Genomic DNA, 19,492 nt, shown 5'->3' with positions numbered 1-19,492 from the left:
GCTCCACTGCAGTCCCCCACAGGCTCCAGGGATCTTGGAAGCACGTCACAGAGCTCACGGCTGATCAGATTAATACCCCCCATTCATGCGTAGCTAAGCTGTGTTTTCTGCAAGCAGCTGTGACCTCTGGACACACTGGGGGAAGGGGTCACATCCCGCCAGCAATTTAAAAGACTCACCACAAGCCTGGCCGTAGGCACTGGCTTGGACAAAGAGAACGTAGAGAGGCGGAGGGAGGTGCCTGGCGATCTCGTACTGCTTGTGCACCTGGTCGAAAGGCATCGCGAGGTACTCTTGGACAGGGAGGGAAGCCTGGCGGGAAAGAGATCAGATGCAAAATTATGCCACAGCAGGTGTGAAAAAGCCCGAATGCAACATAAGCAGCTTTTTCATAGAATCATAGAGTTGGAAGGGACCTCCTGGGTCATCTAGTCCAGCCCCCTGCAATATCCAGGACACTCACAACCCTCATCGCTCCTCCACTGTCACCTGCCACCCCTTTGCCTTCACAGAGTCAGCCTCTCCATCAGATGGCTCTCCAGCCTCTGTTTAAAAATGTCCAAAGATGGAGAACCCACCACCTCCCGAAGAAGCCTGTTCCACTGAGGAACCGCCCTGACTCTCAGGAACTTCTTCCGGATGTTTAGACGGAATTTCTTTTGAATTAATTTCATTCCATTGGTTCTGGTCCGTCCCTCTGGGGCAAGAGAGAACAAACTTTGCTCCATCCTCTACATCAGGGGTAGTCAACCTGTGGTTCTCCAGATGTCCATGGACTACAATTCCCATGAGCCCCTGCCAGCGTTTGCTGGAAGGGGCTCATGGGAATTGTAGTCCATGGACATCTGGAGGACCACAGGTTGACTACTCCTACTCTACATGGCAGCCTTTTAAATACTTGAAGGTGGTTATCAAACCCCCTCTCCAGGCTAAAAAGACCAAGCTTCCCCCAACCTTTCTTCATATGTCTTGGTCTCCAAACCCCTCACCATCTTTGTTGCTCTCCCTTGGACACGCGCCACTTTGTCTACACCCCTCTTCAACTGGGGTGCCCAAAACTGAACAAGTGAAGCTGAACCGGAGCAGAGTATTTTTATTATGTATTTCAATGGCCGGGGGGAATAAAATCTGTAAAAGGAAGATAACACCAAGCTACCCAAGTAGGAACCATCACTCGCTCCTGATCTAGAATTAATTAGGCTCTTGGAGAACAATGACCAGGTCTACCTGCATGATGCTGTTGAGGCGGGGCTGGAGGTTGCTCAGGTACTCCTTCTTCACCTCTATCTCCTTCAGAATCTTCTCTTTGTTGGCGAGGCATTCTTTGTACTTCTCGGCCAACCTGACCAAGGAAGGTTCACAGTTAGCGACCGCAAGTTGCAAAGAGATGCTGTTCAAGCTGTTCCTTGAAGCAGGTAGAGTCGCTTGCCTGCCATGACCCTCCTTCTGGTGATAATGACAAAGTGCTACCAAGGTGCACCTGGCTTATGTGAGATAGGTAGGGTAGGCTGGGAGAGTGGCTGGCCCAAGGTCACCCGATGCACGTCTAAGGTCGAGCGGGGGATTCAAACCTGGGTCTCAAAGATCCCTGATCCAACACTTGGTCTGCAACAGCAGGCTGTTTCACACTATTCCCCAAGTCACCTGACTTCCTAAACTAATTAGAGTGCATGTCCTTTGAGGACAGAAAAATGCACGGTTGACCCACACAGGCACAAACCTGGAAAGTAATGGAGGAAATCAAACTACATTGAAGGCAGGAATTCTTTTATTGCTGACGTTTTTCAGGCAACTACACAGATTTTTTTTTGATTTACTTTCCTGGACACAACCCCCCCCCCCCCCTAGAATCCAGTCCAACCCCCTGCACTATGCAGGACACTCCAAACCCTCTTGCTCATCCACTGTAACCTGCCACCCCTTTTACCTTCACAGAATCAGATGGATATCCAGCCTCTGCTTAAAAATCTCCAAAGAGGGAGAACCCACCACCTCCCGAGGAAGCCTGTTCCACTGAGAAACCGCTCTGACTGTCAGGAACTTCTTCCGAAAGTTTAGACGGTGTGAATGGTGGGAGTCCATCCTTTTCCTGCAGCCCCCAATCTCTAGTGACCTTGACTGACAAACCGAAGCCTCAGTGGTATACTATGCCAGCTCTAAGGCAAAGCTGGAACCAGAATGCCTTTTCCAACTAGTGTGGTGGTGAGGAAAAAGCCAGCCCTGACCTCCTTGCCATGTAGTTTGCTCCAAAATTCCCAGTACCAGGTCAACGCTTAAGACATTCCGAGAGGACTTAAATTTATTTCAGGCTCCACATCAGGATTATTAACAACAAGCAGTCTCGCTATTTGATTTATGTATTTTATTTATTTTATTTTTAAATTTTTATACTGCCCTTCCCAGGGGCTCAGGGCAGTTTACAACAAAACAAAGAGGCAAAGAACATTACATATAAAACATAATCAAATTACAACATGCTCAAATCTAAGTTATTAATTTTTAAAAAATTATTATAGACATATTACCGCACTGTAAGGATATCTCAGAATACACAGAGAGGCCTTCTTGAGACAGATGTGCCTCATTAAGGGACCAGAGTTTTGCTCTTAACTTTTAAGTCCTGGCTAAAAATATGTTTCAAGGCTGAGACCGGAGTAGTCAACTGCAGGGGTAGTCAACCTGTGGTCCTCCAGATGTCCAGCGTTTGCTGGCAGGGGCTCATGGGAATTGTAGTCCATGAACATCTGGAGGACCACAGGTTGACTACCCCTGGTCTATTCCAAACGGTTCTCAGTGGTCGAATTAAAACTTAACAGGAGTGGATTTAAACCTCCTATTGTCCTTTGATCAGTCTTATAACTTTCATTTAATGAAACGGAGACTATTAGATCTTGAGCACCACAACCCTCTTGCCTTCTCAGCCTGTGGTTTGTTCACGGGAATTGTAATCAGCTTACAAAATCATCTTGGAAGAATGGCCCCCTACTTCAGTATTTTAGATCCTTTCCTTTGAAGAGCTTTAATGTTAGCATGCATAAATGCCTTCTCATCTAAGGTTTCATCTGGGAGACAGAGCTGTATCCCTTTCCATGAAAGGACTGGTTCATGTGGGATGGGTTTGCCAGATTCTATTCCCCCTATAATCCTAGAATGTAAGGTGACCAGATTTTAACATTGGTAAAGTGGGACACCATTGACCGGAGGGGGGGGAGGGTACTTGATTAAAATTTTGTCTATATGGAGCAACAAAAAAATTCATAGAACACATAGAATGCAAAAATAATATTGTAATATATATATATTTAATTTCAACATAAGTACAATTTGCCAGGTGCCCCCAGATGTCCCTCCAAAAGTGGGACGATCTGGTCACCTTACTAGAATGTCCTTTCTTTGGTACTCCCCGTAGGGAATTTCTTTCAACCTTCCTACAGGAAGAAGAAGCCACTTTTCTCTACCCGAAGGAGGCTCAAAGCGGCTTATAGTTGCCTTCCCATTCCTCTCCCCACAACAGACACCCTGTGGGGTGGGTGAGGCTGAGAGAGCCCTGATATTACTGAAGAAGAAGAAGAGCTGGTTATTATATGCCGCTTTTCTCTACCCAAAGGAGGCTCAAAGCGGCTTACAGTCGCCTTCCCTTTCGTCTCCCCACAACAGACACCCTGTGAGGTGGGTGAGGCTGAGAGAGCCCTGAGATTCCTGCTCGGTCAGAACAGCTTTATCAGTGCTGTGTTGAGCCCAAGGTCACCCAGCTGGTTGCATGTGGGGGAGTGAAGAATCGAACTCAGCTGGCCAGATCAGAAGTCCGCACTCCTAACCACGACACCAAACTTTGTCAGTCAGGTAAATGACTGATTGACAAAATGATTAAATCAGGTTAAAATCCTTCCTGTCTCAAGGATCTTACAGTCTAGACTTGACAATTCCCCGTCTCAAGGATCTTACAGTCTAGACTTGACATGAGACACATAAGAAGGGAGGAGATGGAGGCTGGGTAAACATGCATTTATTGTTACATGTTCTTCAGCTATAAGGGTTTGGGTCAAAGACTTCATTATTATGCTCCAAGCTGGGGCCAGGAGGCAGAGATAAGAACACCAGCACACCTGAGTGGCACACCTGAACAACAACTGCTGAATTAGCATCCTCACCGCTTGCGCTGCTCCAGCTCCCAGTCGAGACGGGAAAGAGTCTGCTGGTGAGGGTCATCGGTGGTGATCTCCGGCTTGCTGATTTCTGGAGGGGCTTCTTCGTAGAACTCCTTAATGGTGACCAGCTCAATTTCCTCATGTCTGGATCTGAAAAAAGAAACCAGAAGCTGCATATGTCGTTCATACCTTACTGTGGCCCAGTGGGCATCGGTCACCGGTTGGATCATAAGACTCAATGGCCACAGGCTGCAGGAGACCCAAAAGCTGTGCTTCTACAGAGGAATTCTGCATCCTCCTCCCTTTAGGGGGATATGCAGGACACAGGACCAGCTGGAGATCCCCCAAGCTGTCTAACAGAACAGGAACAGAAGGGAACTGTGGGGTGGGAAATCATATTGTCAAAATCCTGTTTTCTCTATTCAGGGGGGAACAATTCAGGTTTGTAAGGAAGGGTCCATCAGAAAGCCAAGCCTTTTGCTAGGGTTTTGTGTGAAAGCTGCAGAAGGCTAGTCGTTTTAAGGCTGCTATAGCAAAGGAAAACAAAAGCCTACAACATTTATTTAGATCCTAAATAAAAATTTCAATACGAGTAACAACTCCTTGGAGAGCTGCAACTGACAAAAGCCCATACTTAAGTTTTTAGCTTTAAGGTACTGCTGGATTTTTGTCTTATGCTTAGAAAAACCCTTCAATGAAGTCATGCATTCTTCTCCAGTGCAAAGGAGAAGAAACCTCCCCCCCCCCTCATTACTACTGTTGCTGCCCAAACTTCAGCCTTCCCACCCCCAAACCACTTTCCTTTGCTACGCTTACTTGAACTCCAGACATTTCGTGATCTCCTTCTGCAGGTGCATGACTTCATACAGGAGATTCTGGAGCTGCAAGTGATATGCGTCCACCTTCTGCTTGGCCTGCAGGGCATTTAAAAGACACAGCTAGATTTCCAAAGCCCAAACACACGCGAGTGACGAGACCTAAAAGGCAGATGTGCTGGCATGAATCATTCAGTGTAGACCCAAAGGAAAGCAAGAAGCTTTGCACAAACCAGTCACACAAAAAAGTGGATTTTGCAATTATCGCATGACCACGAAAAAGGAAGCCATCATCTCATTGAAAAGAAAAAAAAAAAGAGTCAACGGTTACAAAGATTATGGCTGTAATTCTAGAATAATCAGCTGGAAAGAACTGGTGTTCATCTTCAACCTCATGATGATGATGAAGAAGAAGAGTTGGTTCTTATATGCCGCTTTTCTCTACCCGAAGGAGTCTCAAAGCGGCTTACAGTCGCCTTCCCATTCCTCTCCCCACAACAGACACCCTTGTGAGGTGGGTGAGGCTGAGAGAGCCCTGATATTCCTGCTCGGCCAGAACAGCTCTATTAGTGCTGTGGCAAGCCCAAGATCACCCAGCTGGCTGCATGTGGGGGACTGGGGAATCACATCCGGCATGCCAGATGAGAAGACCGCATTCCTAACCACTGCACCAAACTGGCTCTCATAAACCACCATCTGGATTAAAATTTGCGTATATTAAAGGGAACGGATCTAGAAAACTACCTTTTCAGTTTGTGCAATTATACAGCTGGTAGTTTTCACACCAACCTCTTCAGGTCTCTGCCCTCGGCCATACCTCATGAGTCTGGTCCCTTCCCTTCTTTAAGCGTATGTGAGCTAGGCGGTTGAGTTTCTTCAGGGTCATGAAGTGCACACAGCTCTGAATGCGACGCTCCTCTATCTCAGCAGCCTGAACAGCAGAGAGGACAACAGAGAAGCTGACACACATTTAACTCCTCCCCCTGTTCAGCAATTATCTTATTTCAAATACCCCTCAGGTCTGCCAGGGGTTTCCTGCCAGCTGCACATATTCCCTCCCCCTGCTTATGTCCCAAGGCCTTACGCTGTCTTTGTTGCCTTTGCTTTTCAGCTCCTGGATCTCGGCCATCAGCTTCTGAAGGTCCTGGCAAGTCTGTTTGTAAAGTTCATAATCTTTATTGGGGTCTCGCAGATCGACTTCTGCCTCCTCACTGTAGCATTTGGTGTCCTGGACAAAGAAATAGACCAGAGAGAAAGGCTTAGCATGTATTCTTTATAACAGGGGTAGTCAACCTGTGGTCCTCCAGATGTTCATGGACTACAATTCCCACAAGCCCATGCACGCTCTACCTTTTCCCTGTGGCCCAGAGCATACAAAATGCAGCAAAACCACATTTACTCCCCCAATTAAGAAACACTCGCAGCTTTAAGCCCCTTAAAGCCCATACTGAAGTTTTTATTTAGGATCAAAATGGTGTTAGGCTTTAAGGTAAAGGTATCCCCTGTGCAAGCACTGGGTCATGTCTGACCTTTGGGGTCAGAATAAAAGGAGCCTCCTAAAAACCTATAAAGATGGTAAAGAACTGTATTTGATCTCCACTCACATGCAGCCAGCTAGGTGATCGGAGTTCTCTTAGAGCTGTTCTCACAGAACAGTTCTCTTAGAGTTCTCTCAGCCCAATCTACCTCACGAGGTGTCTGTTGGGGGATAGGAAAGGAAAGGTGTTTATAAGCTGCTTTGGGATTTCTTCAGGTAGTGAAAGTTTGGATATATTTAAAAATAGCTCTTCTGTGCTGAATGGTTAAACTCTCATGTAACTAAATAGAGACCAAACTACCCTGCTTGTAGATTGCTATTTAGACATAGGTGTACTTTATCACATCCCTGTACTGTAAAGGTACCTGGTCAGCCTCTGGCCTGCTTCTCTTGCTCTCCTGTGGTCCTCCATCTGTGCGGATAACCTTTGGCTTCCGTTTCTTACTGGAATCAGATGACATCCCCCCTCCCTTTCTGATTCTGCAGGTGGAGAGAGAAAAACAGCTTCCTAAATATTCAACAATTATTTTATTGAACAGAATGCAGGTGGTTTGGTTTATTCGGGGTGGAGGGGAGAAAGAATTATTCTTTCTAGGACAAACTTACTAGAACAAACTTTGAGTCCAATGGCACCTTTAATACCAAACAAGTTAAAACTCAAATTTCTTCTACTACTTCAGACCAACATAGCTACCCACCTGAATTGATTCTTTACTAGCGCCTGTTACAAAAACTTCCCAATTTACCATTCTTTTCCAAACACCCAAGAGTATCTGTTTCAAGTTCCCCCTATGCCCCTGGAATCCAGAGCCAAAGTGCTACTCATAAGCCAGAACAAGTATAAAAATGGGCACACATATAAATTCAATATAAAAAATCAAAGGTGCTTAAGGGGTGTAAACCTTAAAGGTGCCTTCATCCACATCTTATTCCTATTTTCTTGAGGTGTCCCCCAGACTGAACTCCTTCTCCCTCTTCCAGTGCTTAACTCCTACAGCAAGAGAAGTGGAGACCCTAGATGCCTTCTCCCCCCTATTCTCTGCAACGGGAGAGGCTCCTTATGTTGCAGCAATAAGCAAAAACAGGACACCTCTACACGCCCTGAAGAGAAGCACTCTCCTTTTATTTTGCACCCCATCCTCGTGAGCAAACACTTTTCCCAGTGCAAGAAACGAGGCTAGAGCAGGGGTGGCCAGACTGTGGCTCTCTAGATCCGGGGTAGTCAACCTGTGGTCCTCCAGATGTTCATGGACTACAATTCCCACGAGCCCCTGCCAGCATTCTGGGAATTGTAGTCCATGAACATCTGGAGGACCACAGGTTGACTACCCCGGATCTAGATGACCTACAATGACCTGGCGGGAGCTCCTGGGAACTGTAGTGCATGGACATCTGGAGAGTCACAGTCTGGCCACCCCTAGGCTGGTCTGTGCTCACCTTAGCTCCATCATCCCCCATATGCTGCCAATCTGGGCATGGCGCTCGCGAAGGGGCGGGGACGGAAGGGGGGGCTCGTGGGACACAGAGCGGCCTCCCCCCCCCAAACCTGCCATTCCCCCCAAGGGGACACTGACCCTGCAGCCTGGAAATCAGCTTATAACGCAGGGAGACTCCCGCCGGGAGGCTGGCAACGCTCTGCAGCACAGGGAAGGAATTGCAAGGGAAAGCGGGGACCGCAGCCCATGGAAAAATATAATAACAATAATAATAATAATAAAAAATAGAAAATAAAACTGCTCCCTGAACCCGCTTACCACCGTCGCCCAGCAAGCCCGCTCGGGAAATGAAGCGCTGGTACTGCTCACCGGAAGTTCCGGAAGCGAGGGGCCAACGAGTTCCCGCGGCTAGAGAGTCGACGGCAGTCCTCCCGCGCCCCCTGGTGGGGCGCCTGGGCAAAACGTCGGTCGGCTCCGTTATTTGATTATTTATCTGTTTGTTTTTTTGTATTCATGTGCCGTATGAATGCAGTATGTATTTGATTTATTATTTATTTATAATAAATCTAATGTGTTGTTTATCGTAAATCAATGTTTATTGTATTTAATTTATTATTTACCGATTGTTTATTATATACCCCCAGCTTGAAAAGGCAAACTGGTTTTTTAATGTCTGCAGGGGAGCTGACGTGATGGGTTGGACTGGGCCGACTCCATGATGCTCGAACTCATACTGTGCCCGGGTCTTGTGCTGGAACGCTCCTCTCGTCTTTGTGCTCCTCTTTTCCTTGGACAGACGTGTGAATGCATCTTGTGCAACTCTGGCTCATTCTGCATGTTAGATCTGGGGGTTCAAGGGAAGAACGCCAGGCTACTGGGTGAATGGACAGATCCGTATTGGTGATCTCAGCAGTGGATGCCTGTTGTAGCAGGCAACAAGGAGACCCAACCCCCCCACCACCATCCAATCCCAACATATATACAAGTGGTAAAGGTAAAGGTATCCCCTGTGCAAGCACCGGGTCATGACTGGCCCTTGGGGTGACGCCCTCTAGCGTTTTCATGGCAGACTCAATACGGGGTGGTTTGCCAGGGCCTTCCCCAGTCATTACCGTTTATCCCCCAGCAGCAAGCTGGGTACTCATTTTACCGACCTCGGAAGGATGGAAGGCTGAGTCAACCTTGAGCCGGCTGCTGGGATTGAACTCCCAGCCACATGGGCAGAGCTTCAAACAGCATGTCCACTCTGCGCCACAAGAGGCTCGTATATAAGTGGTAGACAAAAGAAAATCCCACAGTTGCACGCTATTGGCTCAATTGAACTGATTGGATCTAGCAGATGGGTCAGTTCTGCATCTGCCTGGATCCTCTCTGGGACCTTAAGCTCAGTCCTTGACAGATCTGCTACACGTGTGGATAGTGCAGTTCCAATGCACTTTTGAAGTAGGTTTTCCTGTTTCACACAGGAAAACCTAGCTGCAAAAACACATTCCCCAACCTGTGTAGAATGAGCACCACTTTAGGTGGAGAGCCATACTACTCAACCTGTAGAGCCTGCAGGCACTTTAGGAATTTTGAAAAAGTTTACTGGGTGCCACCATCACAACCAAATAGGTCCCAATGGGGGAGGGGGGATTATAGGATTATAGGAGATTGCAACCCAAACATTCCCATGAATGGGGGCAGCGAATTCTGAATGGGCACTCCTTTGCAGAAGATCTAGGAAGTTTTGAAGCACCTCTATCTGTAAAGAATAGTCAGGACTGGCTCTCTGTTTGGGGAGGGGCAGGGGAAAGCATCTGGAAACACACTGGCGGGCATCATGATACTCTCTGCTCTTAGCTAATTTTTCTTCTCCCCCCCCCTATTAATTTTATTAGCCCATTGTTGGAACAGGCTGAAATAAAACAGAAACACTGGGGTATGTTCAAGACTAATTTAAAGAGTTAATTCACCAGAATTGGACACCCACATCCCAGGGCTGAATAGGGACATTAGATTCTTATCTCACTACATATCCTAATTTTGGGGACAGGGAGCCGCCTGGAACAGGCCAAAACAGGTGTTAAGCAAACAAGAGTACTGCAAGAAATAATCAGTGGGATGCATTACAGACACTTGAGAACAATATTTTAGAATGAAAAGTCAGAAATTCTGCACCTTTATTAACCCATACTAGACCAAAAAGCCTCCAGAACACCCTGAAACAGGCCAGAATGGCCATTAAACAAACAAGAATACCCTAAAAATCAGTAGGATGCATTAAAGACACTTGAGAACAACATTTTAGAAATTAAGAAGTGTAACTCTCCCCCCAAATGCCTCTGGGACAGCTCAGAACCACCAAAACCAGCAGGATGCATTACAGACACCAAAGGACAATTGATCTCCCTGTCAAGGCAGGAAAAGAACTGAAGGACGGGTGATGCCACCAAGGATAGGAAGAGGAAGAATTTTAGTCCTGCCTCCCCGAGAGAGTGGTGGGAATCACCCAATCAATCAAGATTTCCTCTTGACAGAGATGAAAAAATCCTGGCTTAGTCCGTTCAGGTCTCTGCTTTTTCTTTAGGATGGCCAAGATGCGGCCCTGGGGGCTCTCAAGAGTCACTTTGTGCTTGGAAGGTCCCCTTCCGTCTCCCCCCTACAGCTTTACTCTCCTAGCAACCCCCCTTCTCTCTTCCACAGAAACCCCCCCCCCCCCCGCTTTCCTTCTCGGCGCCCTGCATCCCACCCCATCACTTTATAGTGCCTCCTTTCCACATTTTCAACCTTGTCAATGAGCAGGATCCCACCAGAAACCAGTCCAGAGCTTTTTGCTTCAAAACTCCCCAACCTGGATAGCCCAGGCAAGCCCAATCCTCCCTCATCTTGGAAGCTAAGCAGACCCTACCCCCCCCGGCTAGCACTTGGAAGGGGCATCGCTTTTACCCTACACCAGGGGTAGTCAAACTGCGGCCCTCCAGATGTCCATGGACTACAATTCCCAGGAGCCCCTGCCAGCGTTCGCTGGAAGGGGCTCAAGGGAATTGTAGTCCATGGACCTCTGGAGGACCCCAGGGTGACTAGCCCTGCCCTAAACCATGTGGGGGGAGACTATCACTTACCTTGGGAAACCCAGATTCCTCGCACTCTTCTAAATCAGGGGTAGTCAACCTGTGGTTGCTGGCAGGGGCTCCTGGGAATTGTAGTCCATGGACATCTGGAGGGCCGCAGTTTGACTACCCCTGCCCTACACTGACTTCAATGGGCTTGAGTGGGCCTTGTGAATCTGTCTCATTTGGAGCCTAACTGTGGGGAGGCCAAACTGTCTACAAGAACTACAATTCCCATGATCCCCTGCCAACTCATAGGAAATGCAGTCCATGCACATCTGGAGAGCCACAGTCCAGCCACGCCTGGGTAGAGATTACAGAAAGTTCCCGTGTGAGTTCGAAATTACAAGTTATATTGTTACATAGTCGTCTTGTTTCCCCCCCTTCTGCTGAAGAAGCTGAACAGTGAAACCAATGCGAATTCCACACTTGTTTCATTTTGTCTGGGGGAGAGTGCCCGCACTCGAAAGCTCACGCCTTGAATAAATCTTTCTTGGTCTTAAAGGTGCGATGGGCCTCGATTTGTGTTGTGCTACTTCAGACCCACCCGCCCACCTGCTTGAAACAATGCAAATGCCAGTTCTACAGGGGTAGTCCACCTGTGGGCCTCCAGATGTTCATGAACTACAATTCCCATGAGCCCCCTTGTCAGGGTTTGCTGGCAGGGGCTCCTGGGAACTGTAGTCCATGAATATCTGGAGGACCACAGGTGGACTGCCAATGCTGGGAACAACCCACAACAAACAGACACACATAATTTATTCATTAAGTGTTTTTTTTTTAAAATCTGGGTCACGTGCCCTTTGGCGGAGAGCCGGGGTCTTTAGGGCCAGGGCGCTTGCCCTTCTTCAAGATGGCCGCCGCGGGCGCCGCGGAAGGCGGGGCGGGAAGTATAAAAGGCGTCGCGGGAGGGGGCGGAGTCACCTGCCAGGGCGCAAGATGGCGGCCTTCCCGTGGTAAGAGCCGAGGGGCGTCGGGGGGTCCCTTCTTCCAGGCTGTCCCTCGGAGGAGGCTCGCAGGCGGGCGGAGGGCTTGTTCCCTGCGGCGGGAGGAAAGGGCAGGCCTGCATTGCCTGGAGCTGTCTGTGCCGCCCGGGGAGTCCCACTGCCTTTTCATTGCTGTGGTTCTCCAGAGGTCCATGGACTACAATTCCCATGAGCCCCTGCCAGCGTTCGCTGGCAGGGGCTCATGGGAATTGTAGTCCATGGACCTCTGGAGGACCCCAGGGTGACTAGCCCTGCCCTAAACCATGTGGGGGGAGACTATCACTTACCTTGGGAAACCCAGATTCCTCGCACTCTTCTAAATCAGGGGTACTCAACCTGTGGTTGCTGGCAGGGGCTCATGGGAATTGTAGTCCGTGGGCATCTGGAGGACCCCAGGGTGACTAGCCTTGCCCTAAACCATGTGGGGGGAGACTATCACTTACCTTGGGAAACCCAGATTCCTCGCACTCTTCTAAATCAGGGGTACTCAACCTGTGGTTGCTGGCAGGGGCTCATGGGAATTGTAGTCCGTGGGCATCTGGAGGACCCCAGGTTGACTAGCCCTGCCCTAAACCATGTGGGGGGGGGAGACTATCACTTACCTTGGGAAACCCGGATTCCTCACAGTCTTCTAAATCAGGGGTAGGCAACCTGTGGTTGCTGGCAGGGGCTCATGGGAATTGTAGTCCATGGACCCCTGGAGGACCACAGGTTGACTACCCCTGCCCTACATCCTTTGCTGGCAATGCTTACTGTGCATCTTATGCTCCGTGGCCATATTATTGCTTTATTCCCCCAGTGCTGTTGCAGTATCCCTTCTGGACTATGCTGTGTGATTATTTTCCCCTTCCCTCCTTCACTTTCAGGATTCTGTCATCTGCGTTGAGTATTATTTATTTATTGTATGGCACAAGTTATGCAAACAGATTGGGCAGCCTCCCCCCCCCCCAAAAAAAAAAATAAATATTCAATCCACTCAATTGCAGCTGGGGAGAGTTCGAAGAGCTCTGTCACATCTCCCTGGAAAACACAACCCTCATACTCCTGTGACAGATGGAATATAGCCTGCACCACAATTGCATTCAGAGCTTGGTATTTTGTCCCCTTTAAAGCCAAAGCCTGTTTGTTTTCTATGAGCCATCTTTCGTACTTTACCTGACAGTTACTTAACATCTCAGGAACATCAGAGATGCATAGATTGAAAAGGACTGGAACAAGGACAAGACTATTTTGCTTACTAATTGATCACCCCATAATAACTTGGAAAGTTCAGATTTTTATGCTGTCATTCCTCAAACAATGATAAATAGCAAAGTGGAATCATCCTGAAGTGGTCTGTGATGGTAAACAGTGGATTCTCATTCATTCATTCATTCATTCATTCATTCATTCATTCATTCATTCATTCATTTATACCGCCCTTCCCTACGGCTTTGGGCGGTTGACAAAACATTTTTGAACATTCACATCGAACGCTATCAAAATCAATATAGCAGTATAACAATAACAACAACACATCAACTGGAACAATTAGAACGGCACTTCAACAATAACTTGACAATCCCTCAGTAGGTTCGGTCCCTCAGTCTGGGGGGCACCTGTAGGTGTTAGGGAACAATATGCATTTAAAATGGAACCCCCAAGTCATTTTACTTTGATGGAAACCAACTTTTTTCATGCTAAAGAATTCAGATGTTATAAGAGCGATTTGTTTGGACACTTTTCTTTCCTTGCTCGGTATGGGTTGCTGTTGGTTTGGGTTAGTGCTCCGTTGCTTTCGCTGTGTTAAAATCTTTTTAGTTCATTGAAGGACATTCAGGGCTGAATTTAAGAAGCTCGTTCTATAATCTGGGCTGTCTTTTCAAAGGAATGGCTGCTATATAAATACTGGGGGAAACTCAGCTGTCTCCTACCCTGAACACACACACAAATAGTACATTCAAGTGAAAGCAGAAGTCTTGAGATGAAGAAACCCAGAGTCCTTAGATTTTCCTTCCCTCTTTCACTAATTTATGACCGAATTTCCTTTGAGCCATGCTACTGAGCCCTTGTACTGCATTTAGAGCAGGGGTAGTCAAACTGCGGCCCTCCAGATGTCCGTGGACTACAATTCCCAGGAGCCCCTGCCAGCGAATGCTGGCAGGGGCTCCTGGGAATTGTAGTCCACAGACATCTGGAGGTCCGCAGTTTGACTACCCCTGATTTAGAGAGAAGGCTCATAAAATAATGATTAGGTTTTCCTATTCACTTAACCTGCATATGACAATGAGCTGTTTAGCTCCTCTGGGTTTTGGTGTGATTTATACAAGCTGAAAATAGAGCCCATTTTTAACATGTGAATTTGTCTTTGGGCCTTTTAGTTATTCCTTTATTTGAAATAATTTGAACCTGCTTATCTCCTGTCCTGTGGACTCAAAGCATAGTCATCATATTGTAATGGCAAAGGAATATTTGATAATTAGTATAGAAATAGATGTGGAAACTTTGCATGTGAGCAGATGGATTTCAGTGGATCTTGTTTGGTTGAACGATACACTTAGTGCCGCAGAAATTTTGGCAGGCATCATCAGACACAGTGAAGTGAAAACTCAGCAGGATTTAAAAATTTTTAAAATTTAGCATAGCTACAAAATACCTTAGCAAAGCTGGTGAACTCTGTATTAACGAAAACAGATTTACATATTAAATATTTACATTGCATTCCGTATTTAATGGCCCCTTGCCTCTACTGTTTATAAATGTTACTACATATAAAGTATCCGCATAGTCAAGATCTGCTCATGGCCTCTGAGAAATGTGTTCCATGTCATTTATGCAAGAATAAAATCCTCCAGATGTTTGCAGATCGCTCCCTTTAATATCTGCTCCATTATCTTCCCCACAACAGAGGTCACTGGTCTGTAGTTTCCCGGGTCATCCTTCCTCCCTTTTTTGAAGATTGGAATAACGTTTGCTCTCTTCCAGTCCTCCGGGACATCTCCAGTCCTTAAAGAGGTTCCGAAGATGCAAGAATAAAATGATAGAATCCTAGAGTTCAAAGAAGCCAGACAGGCCATCTAGTTCAATGCAGGATCAGCATAAAGAATCCTTGATAAGTAGCTGTCCAGCTGCTGCTTAAAAACCACTGCTGAGGGGGTCTCCTTAGGCAGTCGATTCCACTACTGAACTACTCTGACTGAATCCCCCCCCCCCCGATAACTACCGACCCATCTGTCTATAGCTGGCAAATTTTTAGAACAAATCATCAAACAGTTAGTCCTTGAGCAGCTAGAGCAGATGGCTGTGATTACTAAGAGTCAGGACAGCTTTCTTAAGAACAAGTAATGTTAGACTAACCTTATCTCTTTTTTTTTTGAGAAAGTTATTCTCTGAGAAGTGTGCTCAAACCATGGTCCAGAAAGCTGGGTACTGTGGATATCATTTAGCTTCGTTTCCGTAAAGCTTTTGATAAGGTTCCCCATGATATTCCTGTTGACAAGTTGGTAAAATGTATGGATCCTATTACTGTTAGTTGGATCGAGAACTGGTTGACAGATCACACCCAAAGGGTGCTTCCATCTTCTTGGAAAGGAGGGATAAATGGAGTGCCTCAGGGCCCTGTGTTGTTCAACATATTAATAAATGATTTGGATGAAGGAATAGAAGGGGTGCTTATTAAATTTGCAGATGATACTAAACTTGGAGGGGTAGCCCAAAAAGCAGAAGACAGAATCATGATACCGGATGATCTTGACAGGCTGGAAAACTAGGCTAAAATGAATTTTAGTAGTGAAAAATGTAAAGTTCTGCATTTAGGTTGGAAAAATCAAATGCATCATTAAAGGATGGGGGAGATTTGTCTTGGCAGCAGCACACGTGAGAAGGATCTCGGGGTCTTAGTAGATCAGACAATAAACATTAGTGAGCAGTGTGACTTGGTGACCAAAAAGGCCAATGGCATTTCAAGAGAAGTGCAGTGTCGGCATCGCACAAGGTGATGGTGCCGCTTTACTCTGCTCTGTGTTCATTTTGGAGCGCCACATTGAAGAAGGATGTAGACAAACTGGAGCGCATCTGGAGGAGGATAATGAAGATGGTGAGGGGTTTGGAGACCAGGTCGTATGAGGAATGGTTGGGGGAGCCTGGTCTGTTTAGCCTGGAGAGGAGACGACTGACAGGTGATATGATAGCGATCTTAAAGTACTTGAAAGGCTGTTACAGAGGATGGAGAAGAGTTGTTTCCTGTTGCCCCAGAGGGTCGGACCAGAACCAAGGGAATTAAATTCATTCAAAAGAATTTTCAGCTAAACATCTGGAAGAAGTTCCTGGCAGAGCAATTTCTCAGTGGAACAGGCTTCCTCGGGAGGTGGTGGGTTCTCCTTCCTTGGAAGCTTTTAAGCAGAGGCTAGCTAGTCACCTCACAGAAATGCTGACTCTGTGAATTTCTGTGGGATTGTGTCTGAGCTTGACTCTTGTGGCCCTTTCTTGCATGCCCAGGGAAATGCCAGTCACCACTTTGGGGTCGTGAGGCGGGTTTCCTCCAGGCCAGACTGGCTATGAATTCTGGTTTTTTTGGAGGGGGGAGTATCGACTGTACATGGAATTGGAGTCACCGTGGTGGGCAGGAAGTTGTGAATTTCCTGCATTCTGCAGGCAGTTAACTAGATCAGGGGCAGTCAACCTGTGGTCCTCCAGATGTCCACGGACTACAATTCCCATGAGCCCCTGCCAGCAAATGCTGGCAGGGGCTCATAGGAATTGTAGTTCATGAACATCTGGAGGACCACAGGTTGACTACCCCTGAACTAGATGACCCTGGAGGTCCCTTCCAACTCTATGATATATATCCGTTACCGTTCTACATATAGTTTGAAGCCATTGCTACAGGCCCTATACTCTGCTGCCAACAGGAACCACTCCCTACCCTCCTCTGTAAGTGACAACCTTTCAAAACGTTTAAAAAGAGCATGTCTTTGCTCAACCTCCCTTTCTCCAAGCTGAACATTCCCAAGTCCCTCAGCCTTTCCTCACAGGGCTTGGTCCCCACGTCTTGAGTCATCCTTGTCGCTCTCCTCTACATCCTCTCAATTTTGTCCACCTCCTTTTTGAAGTGATGCCTTTCCAGAACTGCACACAGGACTCCAAGTGAGGTCTGACCAATGTGGTATGCAGTGGGACTATGACATCTTGGAAACTCTGCCACTCTTCCAGGCCCGTGACATGCTTACAGATGAGGAATATTTAGAAAACATGTGTCTTTTCCTGTGCCTTTCCTTATCCGAACTGGTTTCCCATTGTACTGGCTTCAGTAACACATTTCATCTTCAGGCACGCAAGATCAAGGAACTACACCAGGGAACTGGAATCATGCAGGCTGGAAGCAGTGGCTGTAGAATTTGGAGACTACCACCCACTCAAACCCATTACAGTAAGCTTCCACGTCTTTCTCACTAACATTTTCGGTATCTCTTAAAGTGCTGCGTAATTCAACCCCCACCCCACCCCACTGCATGCGTTCTACAAAAACCTTCAACCACCGTCAGTAATGCTGTCAAGATGCTGGTGCTGCTGATGCAGTGGGTGGGAGGGACCCGTGTGATTCTATCATTACTATCATTAATATATTATTAATATTATTGGATTTATTTCCCGCCTCTCCCAATAGGCTCGAGGCGGGTCACGTCAATCTCAACCCTATTAAAATTCCCATTAAAAACGTTAAACTACCAACATGACGGCAAAAAAACCCGTCCTCATCACTGTCAGTATGAGATGGAGAGAAGAAAATGGGAAGGAGCAGTGTACACTTCGAACTCCCACGGGGGTGGGGGGGGGGGTGATGTCCCTAATTCCCTGTCCCTAGCCTCAATCTGGTGGAAGAGCTCCGTTTTACAGGCCCTGCAGAAAGTTGGCAAATCCCGCAGGGCCCGCAGCTCACCCGGGAGCTCATTCCACCAGGTAGGGGCCAGGACCGAAAAGGCCCTGGCCCTGGTTGAGGCTAGGCACACTTCCTTGGTGTAGTACCCCCCCTTTTCCAAAAGGCAGTTCTCGGCTTCTTTGTGTGAAGCAGATGGTAACGTTTAAAGGCCCCCTTGCAGAATTCAGCATCCACTGAATCGTAGCTTCTGCAGAGGTGCATGCAGCCCTTTGAAAAAGGGAAGTGTCTTGAGGGCGTTTCGTGCCTTGTGTGTTTGAGGGTGTTTTTTTGGGGTGTTTGTGTTTCTTGAGGGTGTTTCATACCCTTAGTCCTTGGTCTCTGTCGTACATCATCCATAGTTTTGTATTTTGATTGGAGAATTATCCTGCACAACTTTCAACAGTTGCATGTGTATCCCGTAGGGTTGGGTGCTTCGGTATCCCACCTTTTCTACGTGGTTTAATCCAGGCCAGCATATTTATAGATGCTCAGGAGATCTTCCATCTGAGACCAGACCCTGGCCTTCTTGAGTTCACCAAAGTGGCTGCAAAATGAGTCTACCAACCATTTCTGTTTTCTAGCTGCGGAGCATGAAATTCTTTAGGATACAGAAAGTCCTGATTTCTAGCTTCCTACATAAAGTTTAGAGCCTCTTGTGGCACAGAGTGGTAAGGCAGCAGACATGCAGTATGAAAGCTCTGCCCATGAGGCTGAGAGTTACTTCTGCCTAAGCTCATCTTGGTCTTGGGTGTTCTTAAATCTGCATCACTTTGCACTCTTAGTAGCGTCCTTTCTCAAGGGATTCGCTTGCCCTGGGCGTGTTCCGTGCCTTTCTCACTGTTGTAATTTCTTCCTCAGGTAACGGAATCGAAGACCAAGAAACTGGGCCGGAAAGGAAGCACTTCTTCTACGTCTTCCTCTTCGTCCAGTTCGATGGTGGATCCTCTGAGCAGCGTTCTGGATGGCACCGATCCGTTGTCATTGTTTGCAGCCACTGCAGATCCAGCACTGACTGCGTCTAACATGGTAAACTTCAAGAGCAAGGGTAGTCAAACTGCGGCCCTCCAGATGTCCATGGACTACAATTCCCATGAGAATTGTAGTCCATGGACATCTGGAGGGCTGCAGTTTGACCACCCCTGTTGAAGAGCCACGGTGTTAACTGCACAGCACCTGAACAGAAATTCTATGATGCTGCCTTTACAGTCTGATGGGGCTGCTGTAATTTTCAGCTGTCCATGTTTCTGTAGCCATTTAAGTAGCCATTTAAGTGGAATTTTTTATAGCCATTCTGTAGCCATTTAAGTGGATTTTTAAAAATGTGGTTGCAGTATACTGGCTGTCTGTCATGTCATATCACTTCTTAATTAAAGTTTCCCTCTGTTAATATGGCTGTCCACTTGAGGGCCAGTTAATAAAGCCTAATCAGTAAAGTTAGGTCAGATTAGGAACCTTGGAACCATTGATGTTGGTTTATCCGTCACAAATACTCTTAACTGTGGCTTTGCATGACGTGTTCACACGGACGTTCTGGCTTGTTCCTTGGTGCTTCCTTTGTTGCTGTGTATGCTGGGATAAGAGC

General features: G+C 47.1%; 2 protein-coding genes across 5 annotated transcripts in view; one reads left to right on the top strand and one right to left on the bottom strand.

The window, feature by feature from the left end:
- THOC5 (THO complex subunit 5) overlaps positions 1-8,342 on the bottom strand; it is a 28,398-nt gene extending 20,056 nt beyond the window's left edge. For 2 of the 4 annotated variants that reach the window (XM_077316155.1, XM_077316157.1), the window contains exons 1-8: positions 8,255-8,342; positions 6,866-6,980; positions 6,048-6,191; positions 5,781-5,894; positions 4,965-5,062; positions 4,152-4,298; positions 1,228-1,342; positions 180-312 (exon numbers count right to left, since the gene is read on the bottom strand). In XM_077316155.1, coding sequence (XP_077172270.1) covers positions 180-312; positions 1,228-1,342; positions 4,152-4,298; positions 4,965-5,062; positions 5,781-5,894; positions 6,048-6,191; positions 6,866-6,961 — 847 coding nt within the window. In that variant the 5' untranslated portion in view covers positions 6,962-6,980; positions 8,255-8,342. Of the gene's footprint in view, positions 1-179; positions 313-1,227; positions 1,343-4,151; positions 4,299-4,964; positions 5,063-5,780; positions 5,895-6,047; positions 6,192-6,567; positions 6,662-6,865; positions 6,981-8,074 lie in introns of those variants that run through there. The other 2 variants (XM_077316156.1, XM_077316158.1) reach the window with 2 other exon arrangements.
- A 3,511-nt stretch (positions 8,343-11,853) lies between these two features.
- The window catches only part of VPS35L (VPS35 endosomal protein sorting factor like), a 90,237-nt gene continuing 82,598 nt past the window's right edge, over positions 11,854-19,492 (top strand). Inside the window, exons 1-3 of the mRNA XM_077316129.1 lie at positions 11,854-11,984; positions 17,322-17,421; positions 18,769-18,936. Coding sequence (XP_077172244.1) covers positions 11,968-11,984; positions 17,322-17,421; positions 18,769-18,936 — 285 coding nt within the window. The 5' untranslated portion in view covers positions 11,854-11,967. The remainder of the gene's footprint in view (positions 11,985-17,321; positions 17,422-18,768; positions 18,937-19,492) is intronic.

This window comes from Paroedura picta, chromosome 17, assembly GCF_049243985.1.
Source record: "Paroedura picta isolate Pp20150507F chromosome 17, Ppicta_v3.0, whole genome shotgun sequence".
Lineage (NCBI taxonomy): Eukaryota > Metazoa > Chordata > Lepidosauria > Squamata > Gekkonidae > Paroedura > Paroedura picta.
This window is presented reverse-complemented; position numbering and strand designations above follow the sequence as displayed.